This window comes from Streptopelia decaocto (genome assembly GCF_964273445.1).
Source record: "Streptopelia decaocto genome assembly, chromosome: Z".
In the NCBI taxonomy this organism is placed as follows: Eukaryota; Metazoa; Chordata; class Aves; order Columbiformes; family Columbidae; genus Streptopelia; species Streptopelia decaocto.
In genome coordinates, this window is record NC_138657.1 from 9,676,707 (window position 1) to 9,689,106 (window position 12,400).

The following is a 12,400-nucleotide window of genomic DNA, read 5'->3' on the forward strand; positions in this document are numbered from 1 at the left end:
AAAGGATTGACAGAGGTTAATTTTGTTGATGTAAAGCCACTGCTTCCCCTCAGCCACACGTGTCACACAGTCTGGCCGCACAGAGACTAAAGAAGGAGCAGAAGCTGTTTCTGAAGAGACTTCCTGACCTTTTGTCCCTGTCCTGGCTCTCAGATGTATTTCTGTGTGTCAGGAGAAGCCAGAAAGAAGAGGCTAGAATGGAAACTACTTCCAAAGAATGTAACTGGGAGAGAGACTAATTTAGGCCAGAGATAGAGGGTAGGCTACACTCCCTTGCTACTCTCTTCAGCTGCCCCAGAGTTCAAGAAGAAGGAACTGCGGATCAGATTTGAACGTATCTTTACCTCCAGTGAGAAAGACCTCAGACAAACTAAATGGTCAAACCAAAACAAGAACAAACAAGGCAAGTCCCGTTCAAAAATGCTGCGGACAGACAACATGAACCTTAAATCTTTCCAGCTCTGTCTCACCTGAACTAACACTTGCCTTGGCAGAAGAATCTAGATCTTCAGCAGCTTCAATTTTGAATGCTTCAGTTTTAATTTCTCCACTTACACCTTTCCCTAAATTCCTGCCAAAAAATCCTCCAAGCACAAAGCTGTAATTTCTGGGCCCTCACCACACCACCACACCACATGCTCCTCTAATAGTCTTTCTGATACCAAGCTCCCTGTTCATCACTGCTCATCAGTGTTGCCACCTCCAGCTCTGTCTATTGCTTTTGCTAACAGAGACATCTGCCCTGAAGAAGAAACCAGCTCTCCTCACTCACTGTAGCCTTAGTACAGCCCTGATTTCTCCCTGCAACTCGTACTCAAGCTCTCTTCCGCTCTGAATCTCTCTAACATCAGTGACTGCAGCTGCTTGTTGCCTCCATGGAAACTCTCTCTATTACACACATTTAAAATCCCAATGATTTGAAACAAAACAACAAAAAACCAACATAAAACCAACCAAAAAACCATGGCAGTTGTAGAAGAGCGGCTGAAAAGACATCAGGAAGAAAGAGGTGAGAAGCCAATGGGTGAAAATGAGAATGAGGAGGTAGAAGGATTTATTAAAGAAAAACCACGAAACCTTTAAGTACAGCGACAAAAGAAACAATGCACTGAAGAGCTCCTGAGACATCAGGAGCTGTGTTCTTTCGTAACATATCATGTCTTCTACCAAGTGCATTTATTTAGGCACTACTCTCTCTCCCAGTGCCCAGTCAATTATCTGAATACGTCACACTCAACGTATTTTGCTTGGAAAATGTTCATATTACACATGCACACTCATACTCCCTCAACCCCTTTTCCACTCCTGTGTTTTTTAAAGAATATTAGAGTTTCAATGGAGGAAGCCATTGGAAGGACTCATGGCTCTATGGAAATGCAGAACCTCAGCCCAGCTCTGAAGGTTTTGCTCTGTGGATCCTGGGCATCCAATAAAGCCACACATTTGTAGTCCTGTGACTCAGACTCTGCAAAACCATCCTTCATCATTATATCTTAGGGGGTGTTTTTAAAGGAGTTCTGTATCATTAATCCATTTTACAACTTAAGGGTGGGGGTTGCAGGGAAATTTATTGTCTGTTGCTATGGAATCAGGAAAAGGCTCAGAAGCAAGCTGCTTCTGAGCAAACCCAGGACTGGCTTTGATCTTCCAGTGGAGACCCCACAAAGCCCATTACTTCAGGCATCTACTGCCTCTTGTGTCTGCCTGTTTCACCTGTGAGCGTCCTGCCCAAATACTGGTCCATGAAGACTTAGAAGGAAGCCATGGGCTCTGAGCATGCAATAAGAAATTCAATTCCCAGTGCAAAAGTACTCTGGAGGCTCAGGACTCCTCCCTAAGGACACACGGGATTTTCTTCTTCCTCGTTGCTTCACAACTATTAATTTTAATCTAGACAACAACCAGCTCATAGTCTGGCATAAAAGAGAACAGTAACATTTGATTTGTCCCCAACACAGTGACTTGTTTCTCATTAAGGAGGTTCTTCTGTGAAAGGAGGAAGACATACAGTAGTATAAGCTGCTGCTGCAGTTTAGGTTAGAGGCAGCACACACAAAAATAGCTTGAGCCCTGCTGAATGGCAGGCAGTTAATAACAAAATGTGCATTGTTTCACAGTGAACTTCAGATCCAAGGCAGACAGAAGGATAAGGTCAGGCGAACTGTGTCCTGCAGCTGTCTAGGGGACTGACATGAGAGCTCTGGGGTATATCTATCCTATTACAATAAATGCATTGTGTGTATAAATCTTGTAAAGCTTTATTTGCTGAACTAGATCCTTAATTTGCTGAAATAAAGCCCTAATTTCATTATTTAGCTGCCCACTGTGAGGTGTCGCCATGCTTTAAATTAAGCTGTCAGCAGAAGCTGATCTGCGCCATTTGTTAACTGCAAATTATGCAGTTCCAAAGTAAAAGCCACTGGTAACAAATTCATGAAGCACATTGCATTTCTTAATATATGAACTGGAGAGAGGCTACTTGCACGTTATCAGGGCTTTGCAGGTATACAACTTAATCACACGGATTTAAAAAACTAATACAATAAAATGAAACACAACACACACCTTAGTCACCCTGCCAAACCGAATCAGAGAGGTCTGAATCCATGATCCTGGGGTCCTGATAGCAGCTGTATACAAACAGACTAAATCCTTGACTGAAACTATTCACTAAATAGTGCTAAAATAATTTATAACCTCTATTTGCAGTGCAAATGATGAACCAGAATGCAGAAGCAAATGCAAGATGGCAACATGTTAACAAATACTGAATGGGAAATTAACACAAGAAAGGGTGAATAAAAACACAAAAGGCTGTGTGTACTGAAGTTGGGAAACAGGGAGAGGAGGCAGAGGCCCAAGAAACAACTGTTTTCCTCCTCAGGTTTCTCAAAGGTCCAGCATGTAAATGGCAAATTTTGCCATCAAAAATTTGTAATAAAACTGCTAGGAGGGGTGGGGAAAGGAGGGAGGAGAGATGATGTGACTGAAAAATAGCAGTGCAGCACCAATATTTTACACAGAAAAAGCCGCTTCAAAGCAATTGCACAGCACCTCTTTGACCTGAAAATCTTCAAAATAAATGTCTGTGGAAGCAGCTATAAAAGGTAAAGAGGAAGATGGAAAAATTGCAACATATATCAAAGTCAGATGTTTCCAAGCTAAGCCAGCTTTTTCTCACTGATAAAGGAATTGATTTTCTAAATACAGGGAACAGAGCAGGCTTCACCTACCTAGGCTGCAGTAAAGGACTTGACATACAAGTTAAGAGGCAGCCCTTCACCACAAAAGCGAATATCTACCAATGTGGAGAATACATGACTGGGTCGGGAAGCAAGAAGAAATTTTGGTTCTGCTTCCTGTGGACAAAGAACCAGGGAGGGATTTAAGACAAACCTCACCATTCAAGGTCCTCACTAAACTCACAAGGGGAGAATCTTAGACAGTTCTTGAGGGCTTGAGGAAAACAAAGAGCAGAGAGCATAGTAGGCAAGATAAGAAAAATCAAGGAAAAGAAATATGGGGCTTTGCCAATATCCAAAAGAAGTTGAAGGGTTTTGGTTTTGCTTAATTCTTTGCACCACTACCAAAGTGCGAAAAGTGCTTCACTTTGTATACAGGAAGAAAAAACAAGAGGGGAAAAAGCTCATGTCCAGCAACCAGATACCCCAACCAAATACCAAAAGATCGCATGGAGATAATACGACAAAGGTGCTTGTATTTCACACCACCAAAAGATTGCCTGGAGTTTCCCTTTTTGCTTCTTTTTCCTTACAAAATCTAAGTGAATGTTCAATGAATGTTCAATTTATAACTGTTTGTTTTCTGGAAAGCACATTTAAGCTACTGTTCTTAAAACTCCAACTCTTTCCAGCAATTCTTGTTACAGAGTCAGGGAGGGACAAGAAGCCTCTTTGCTTTTCTAAAATTTGGGAGCAGTAATCCTCAAAAGAGCATTAGCAAGAGAAAATGTTTAGCAAGAGAAAAAGGACACTGGGAAATCCGTTGATGAGCAAGCTGGTAGTCTCCCCAGAGCCAACCATCCAGGTAGTTGCTTTCTGGAATAAGCAGCTGTATGGAGGTAACTTCCCTGAACATGCAGCACAAACTACAGCTGCTTAGTCCATGTCATGTTTTCAAAATGCAGGTGGAATGTCAATGAAAAATGTGTGGTTATTTTTAGTTCCTTTCATAAAGTATTTCAAAGAACTCTACTTCTTTCATTTTACTGCAGAGGCAAGGAAAACGTTTGGAAGAAAACAAGCAAACGATCAGTGTAGTTTGAGATAAGAAGAACACTTTAAGCCATTTCTAATAACATTAACTTCATTTTTCTCGGGAAAACAAATATAGCTGCAAAGCCAAGATTGATTTCTCTAGCAGGGTTCATATCTACTACTCTCTGAGAGTCCACTATATCATCGTTATCCCCTTCTCCTCGATCAGAAGAGAAACAATAGATGAATGTTTAGGAATAAAGCTAGCTATAAGAAAACATACAGAGCAAGTGCTTAACCACCACAGTATAAGCTCTTTTAGTGCTGACCCCGCAGGCAAGAATATTTGATTAGGACTTTGCAACATGCTGAATGTGCTGGAACAGTCAAACATTCCTGAGTGGCCCAGTGGACTCTGGTACCCTGCTTCTCTCCTAATGGCAGTTTACTATCTGTCAATATATCCTAGAGGTTATCTGAGGTTCAAGGGTATTTTACTTCAAACTACATTCCCATGTCTTTTGTTTTGATGAGCAGCACACAGGCCAGATCTGAGTAATGACCCACAGGTGCTTTGTCTCCACCCCCAGGTGCAAGAGTGGGTAAAAAAACATTCCCCTTCCTAACTTCCATGCATAAAACAGGAGGCACAGAGAGAGAAGGAGAAAGAAAACAATGGCTCTTCCTCCTTTGCAGCATATATTTGCTGCTGCTGAAAACCTTAACATAAGTCTTTCAACTCCATGCCCTGAGCAAGTACCCTTCCCTGCAGCCAGGGCTGTGCTCCATGGAAGTGATACAACCCTTGCCACAGTCGCAGCAGACGTTTTTGTTCCAGATGAAGCTCAAAAATTCAGCAGTGATGGAAAGAAGCGATCCAGGTATTTTCAGCCCTTTGTTCTGTTGCATCTTTTAACTTTTAACTGTGAATTCAGACCCATCTCTCTGTAAGATGCTGTTATACAAGGATGCTTTTACCTCTAAGAGCACACAGGGATGGAGGTGCTGTGGTACTTTGTCAGCAAAGCTCCTCCTGGGCAGTGGCAAGCTGTATTTACCACTGCAGCATGCCAGCAGTGAGACAAACCATTCCATCCCGTGTATGAACTTGAAACTTCTCAAGAAGTTCATGAAGTTCTCATGAAGTTCACCTGAATTACTATGTCCAGCTCTGGAGCCCTCAGTAAAGGACACACATGGACCTGTTGGAGAGAGGCCAGAGGAGCCACCAAGACTATCAGAGACTGGAACAGCTCTGCTGTGAGGACAGGCTGAGAGAGTTGGGGGTGTTCAGTCTGGAGAAGGCTCTGGGGAGACCTTACTTCAGTACTTAAAAGGGGCCTATGAGAAAGATGAGGACAGACTATTCGGCAGGGCCTGTTATGACAGGACAAGCAGTAATGGTTTTAAACTAGAAGAGAGGAGATTCAGGCCAGTCATGAGGAAGAAATTTTTTGCAATAAAGGTGGTGAAACACTGGCCCAGGTTGTCCAGAGAGATGGTGCATGAACCATCCCTGGAGACATCCCAGGCCAGGCTGGACGGGGCTCTGAGAAACCTGATCTGTTGAAGATGTCCCTGCTCATGGCAGGGGTTGGACTAGATGTCCTTTGAAGGTCTCTTCCAAACTAAACCATTCTATGATTCTATGAACAAGAAGGAGGGAAGCCAGAGCCCCTTAAATGTGCAGTTCAGAGCTGCCCTCTTCTTACTCTGCTGCTACAAGCAAGTAGTAAGTGAGCAAACAGCCCTCCTTATCTTTACACACAGAGGGATGCTGTTTAAGCAGCCGTAAATGGCTGTGGATTAGGAAGTGTTTAGAGGACAACTTTGTCAGTGTCACAACGGAAACACAACCTGCAATGCTGTTCTTCTTCCTGCTCCAAAAGAACCACGGGATGGACCCCTCAGTAAGGTCTCGTAGACATTTTTTCCACTTATCAACACTGTGAAAAAGGCATAGCAGTTTGCAAGTACCGTACAAAGCAACCTCCAAATGGTTTAGTGACAGAACTTCTTCACTCCCTTCTCAGTAATTAACTAAACAAAATCTCTAACAAAAATTAATACAATAAAAATAAGAACGTTATTTTGAAGTGGGCTCTGGGCTTTTTTACAGTGTGCTCAGCTGAACATTATGTGGCAGAGCTATGGATGTTAAAATTAGAGCTGAAAAGAAAAATGCCAAAGAGATGAGCTGGTGAGGACCAATTTGTAAGTAAAATGGGTAGCTTACACAGAATAGCAATGATGGAATTATTCATATAAGGACTTGATTGGCATAACCTTTCTTGAACGGTCCAGAAGAAGCATTAAGCTCAGCGGAATAGGGTATAAACCAGCTCCAGACAGCATGATATGGCACATTTTCAACATTACCTTGCAAATCCCGAGGGGGACTATCCCTCTAAGGTGGAAGACGCCTGCAAAGATTTCACAGCTTAATTAATTTTGTGGTGTAGATTATTTGGATGTTTTGTTCTGTTTTGGTGCAAACAGGGACTAAACTTGCAGTGCTTAAGGACACTTACCTATAAAACGTATTATTCTTCGAAGCAGTGGGTTCAGGTAACAGCACTCTCCAGTCAATATTGTTTTCTCTTGAACAATTAGGGTTTCTCGGGTTGACTTTATGAAATACATGGATATCTCACCAATAAAAATCTGCCAGGAAAGGGAAAGAAACAGAAGGTTAAAAATGACATAAGCAAACATTAAAACAAGGGTGTCTGGTTCCAGCCCACAGAACCTACCCCGCTTCCCTGAAAATAAGACAGGGTCTTATAATAATTTTTGCTCCAAAAGATGCTTGCTTTTTTACACGTATAGTTGCCTGGACGCTATTTAAATTGACTTTTTTTATTAATTGCAACTAGGGCTTATTTTGGAGCAGGGCTTATATTTAGAGCATCATCAAAAATCCTGAAAAATCATGCTGGGGCTTATTTTTGGGGAAGGACTTATTTTCAGGGAAACAGTACCACACAGCAGTGGGTCTTTGGGATGCTGCACATCCACAGTGAGGCCACAATTATTGACTTGAAATGAACTGACATAGGCCCAACTCCCAGCCAAGAGAAGCATCTGTCATTCTTGCACTCAGTGGGAAGACACAGCAAATATTAGGCCTTCATACTAATTCCTGGGATACAGCATGAGCTTATGATTACTATGGATCACAGAAGCTCCCATTCTTATAGCAATTGGCATGGAATTTGTCAGGTCTTGCTATTAGCATTTAAAATTTACTGACAGTATAGACTTCACAGATGGAAGACTTCTGTCCGTCCAGGAAGTGAAAAGTAATTCTGTAGACTTGCACCCCAGCATTTTACCAGCAAGCTTCAGCAATATTGGATGCTTCTGAAGCCTCCAAACCTTCCCAAACTTACATTCATTTAAGTCTGCCAGATACAGGTTACAGAGCCCCTGTCAGGTTTGAAAAGAAATGAAGGACATCCCGGCAATGGAAATCAATCTGAACTCACAAAACCTTTGGGGAGGTTAGTCAAAATTCATGATGAATATATTTGTATTAACAAAGTAAAAAGTGACAGGGCAGGGGTCCAGAATGGCCGGTCACCCCTGATGGTATGGTCCCTGCCACAGCCTGGCCTGGTGACAACAGTGTCTTGGAAAATGCGTGGGACAAGTCCCATGAGGAAAGCCATATGCAGCCACTGCTATTTACATAGAAGAAACTTAGCCATTCAGCTACCGTTTGCACATGCCAGCTAGTCTGAGGGCCAGAGGATGACTTCTGGCCTGTCTGATTTACTGAATGCCCTGCTTTATTCATTAAAACATGGAAATTGAAGTCTTCAGGGATCCATTGATCTTTATGTTATCTGTGCTCATGTATTACGTACATTTTTGTGATCAGAACATTCATGATCTCTATAAAAATGATAACTGCTTCCCATAGGAGTAGGATCACTATTTCATTTGCACTCAGAATTAATTTAACTCTTTTGCAGAGAGGTCTATCTGCCCTTGCTAAAGCTGGACAAAATTTGATCACAGGCTTTACAGGCAGCAGTGGTTCACTCACAGTGTGCACATCTGAAAATCCCACCTATCATGTTTTGTCAGCAGGCTTCAGAAGTGGAAACTGGGAGCTTTTTAGAAAGACAAGAGTTTGTAATGAAAGTCCTTAGGGGGAAAAAAAAAAAAAAAAGCAACACAAAAAACAAGGGAAGAAATGAGTTTTTAAAAACGGAACACTCAAAAGAATTAATTTAATACATGATTGTAAGACACACAAGAGGAATCCATAGTGTTAGAGAACGATTGGAGAAATGTGTAAAAGTGCGTGCGCACACACATGTGCACAGACACCCAGAGTTAGTGTAAATATCAAGAAACTACTTTTAGTTCACTTTGACTGCTGGAATGGTATGTTGTTTCAAGGGCTACAATTTATCCTTATTAAGCCAGATGAACATCCTTATTGATTACTGACATTCAAGCCAAGTATGCTCAGCCTCTTTATAATTCTAACTGCTGATGGCAAGAGATGTGGAGTTGTAAAATGTATGTCAATAATGGTATCTGGGGGTGGGAACCAATGCATGGGAGCCACACTGAAATATTGCCTTTATCCCATTTCACTCCATCTGCTCTTAACAGAATTGGCAAGCAGTTCAATAAGCTCAGCTCACTAACTATGGGGCTGAGAATTAAGAAAAAGGCCATCTGCACTAAAGCAGTTTTAAAGCGACACTTTTTTTCAAACCATTTATTATTTGAATTCTGATAATGTTCAGAAGTTTGAATTAATGCTTTGGCTTTCTGTCTGCCTGGATCTATATGTACACACTGAGAGACAATTCACACCCTGCAGAAATTTTACTCTGTGAAGACATGGGTTAGTGGACTTCAAAACACTGAAACTTTTCAAATAAGAGAGACTTGGGTATAAAACATATTAATAGTCCTCCTTTAACAATACATCAGTTTTTAAAGTTTCTTTGCATCACAAGTTATCTGAATACTTTCCCTCTTCAATTTCCACCTTTATTTCTACAAACTTAGCTGTCTGGAATACTCCTAGCAACTCCCATGTGGATGGATTAGTTCCACTTAGACTTAGGAGTAAATTTTGCCAGGCTATAAATCTGTTCAATTCCATTTCACCGATTCAAGCAGACATATCCCAGATTTCCTATAGGGTAACAGACTGAAATGTGATTTTCTAAGTGAAGAACACCTTTGGTTTAATAGAGAGTTTAGGTGTATGGTAATAATGCTTTATTTGTGAGGTCATAAAGATGATTCAACATAACTGGACTATTCTTGTAGTGCTATCTCTGGCACTGAATTTAGCGACCTAAATTTGAGGATTTTGTTTCCTTGTATGTTTAATGTGGGCTCTAGAAAGTGAGCCTTGCTGTTGCCTAAAAATTCAATGGGGGCCTGGGCAACTACTTGTGATAGCTAATCTAGCTGTGCAAAATAGAACGTGGTCTTAATCAAAGAACTGATCTTTTGTTTGTTTTCTTCAGGCATTTCTGAAGTCCAGTAAGTGCTGATTCTTGTGATTTAAAACCTGATGATTCTGCATCAGCAAAGGCCACATCCAGCCAAGCTGTCCAGCTGGTCTCCCAAAATCAATCACTGACACTGTTAAGCACCTTAGCTTCTGCCAGAACAGAATCAAGACTCCAGGAACTGGTACAATTCAGTTCTAAATCTGGAATCTAAATACAGATACACAGATATGAGTGGAAAAAGAAAATGGCAGGCAAACTACTTATTTCTGTTTGGGAAAACAAAGTAAGGTTAATTAATCATTGTATCATACTAGCTTAGTTTGATAGTTGAAATGGCAAGAAAATTGCATTGGAAGTTGGCGACTAAAAGCACAGGTGTCTGCGGTCTGAGGTGATGTAGGCAACAGCGAAGCAAAGCTAGTGCCACTGGATCTGATTTTGTTCTTGGTTTCCTGAATGCAGTAGCAGGTCAACTACACTAAGGTTACATTGCTTGGACACTCTTGCTCACATTCCTTCATACAACTATTAGGTAAAAGTACTACAATGATGCTGCAAAGCCCCAGTATGAATGAGAAATACCGACCCAGCAGTCTTTTTTCCTTGCTTGTTTCAGCCTGTCCCTTGAGAAAATTTCTTCAATTTGTCCTGCCTTTCCATTACTGGCAGTGTCATCAAATACCTGCTCCTTTATATTCAGCTCTCAAAAACCCCTGCTGCACATGCTTTACTTATTTCCTGGCTCTTCCTGAGCAGAGAGACAGATAAAGTCATCTGTCTCATTCTCCTCTTCAACATCCTTTTGTCTATGATAGATTTGCAAATGATAGTCCTTCAACTAGGAACCAGGAGGCTGCAGACAAGTTGGATCCCAGAGCAGCACTCCTACAGGAACCACAGTGGGGTGAGGGTGAAGGGCCGCCTTGAAGAGTTATATTCAGTTTAGAAAAGTAATTATTGATGGTGCTGACAGCCAAGGATGGGCCCAGCCTTGTGCCTCAATTCAAATCCTCCAGCAAAGCTAAGACTGCACCCCTGCTTTGCTCCCCTGCCACGCTGTGGCTTACCTCTCCTCCAGCAGCCCAAGTCTTCCTCCTTAGTCATGTCTCCCTGAACTCCTGTGCCCGCAGAGTGCCACAATCCTGGTCCTCCTATACGTAAACTGGCTTACTACCAGACACACTGCCTCAATCTCACCTCCTTTTTTCCCCGCCTCCCTGTGAAAACTCACTACGGATTCACCGCAGCTCGGTCAACTTGCTCGTCCCTCTTCTCCAGCAGGTGTGGCCCAACTGCCTCCATGCATCCCACATGCATCTCAACAGCCCTCCTGCCTCTCATTCACTCTCTCACTGGGAAAACACAATTTTTCTATTTTTTCACACTTTCGGCAAACACTAGGGTTGTGTGAAAGTTGCCACAGTTTTCACTTCAGCTGCAGTTCCTCACAGATAAAGAAGTGGGAGCATCAGCCAGGGAGCACAGAAGAGAGGCAGGAGGCACAGATGTGCCCACAGCCTGGGATTGCCTGAAGTCTCCCTGTGAAACAACATCCTCCTGCTGCTTTCCACGAAAAAGTGCAACTGATGGTGTTTCTGATCACAGAAAGATGACGGAGATCCCATACTAGGAAGAATTATGTGAAGTACAGACAGGATCTGTACTTCAATATATTCATCAACGATTTGGATAGGGATAGAGTGCGCTATCAGCAGCTTTGCTGATGACACCAAGCTGGGAGGAGTGGCTGACACACCAGAGGCAGTGCTGCCATCCAGAGACCTGGACAGGCTGGAGAGTTGGGCAGGGGAAAATTTAATGAAATATAACAAGGGAAAGTGTAGAGTCTTGCATCTGGGCAGGAACAACCACAGCTTCGATTATAAATTGGGGAATGACCTATTATAGAGCAGCGCAGGGAAAAGGGACCTGGGGGTCCTGGTGGACAACAGAATGACCATGAGCCAGCACTGTGCCCTTGTGGCCAAGAAGGCCAATGGCATCCTGGGGTGTATTACAAGGAGGGTGGTTAGTAGGTGGAGAGAGGTCCTCCTTCCCCTCTACTCTGCCCTGGTGAGACCACACCTGGAATATTGTGTCCAGTTCTGGGCCCCTCAGTTCCAGAAGGACAGGGAACTGCTGGAGAGAGTCCAGCGCAGGGCAACGGAGATGGTTAGGGGAGTGGAGCATCTCCCTTACGAGTAAAGGCTGAGGGAGCTGGGTCTCTTTAGCTTGGAGAAGAGGAGACTGAGGGGTGACCTCATTAATGTTTATAAATATATAAAGGGTGAGTGTCACGAGGATGGAGCCAGGCTCTTCTCGGTGACAACCAATGATAGGACAAGGGATAATGGGTTCAAACTGGAACACAAAAGGTTCCACTTAAATGTGAGAAGAAAATTCTTCTCAGTGAGGGTGCCAGAGCCTGGAACAGGCTGCCCAGGGAGGTTGTGGAGTCCCCTACTCCGGAGACATGCAAAACCTGCCTGGACACCTTCCTGTGTAACCTCATCTGGGTGTTCCTGCTCCGGCAGGGGGACTGGACTGGATGATCTTTCGAGGTCCCTTCCAATCCCTGACATTCTGTGATTCTGTGAGTTTTCTATGCATTAAGTTTATATCATTCTGATTTCTGGGAGTTTTTAGACCTTTCAACTTGTTTAACAGCATCCTTGTGACATAGTCAATCTT

The 12,400-nt window shown here is 42.7% G+C and overlaps 1 protein-coding gene across 1 annotated transcript in view; it reads right to left on the reverse strand.

Moving 5' to 3' along the window:
- Positions 1–12,400, reverse strand: part of PLPPR1 (phospholipid phosphatase related 1) — a 132,426-nt gene that overhangs the window by 14,703 nt on the left and 105,323 nt on the right. The window contains exon 4 of the mRNA XM_082074841.1: positions 6,749–6,881. Within this exon, the coding sequence (XP_081930967.1) occupies positions 6,749–6,881 (133 nt within the window). The remainder of the gene's footprint in view (positions 1–6,748; positions 6,882–12,400) is intronic.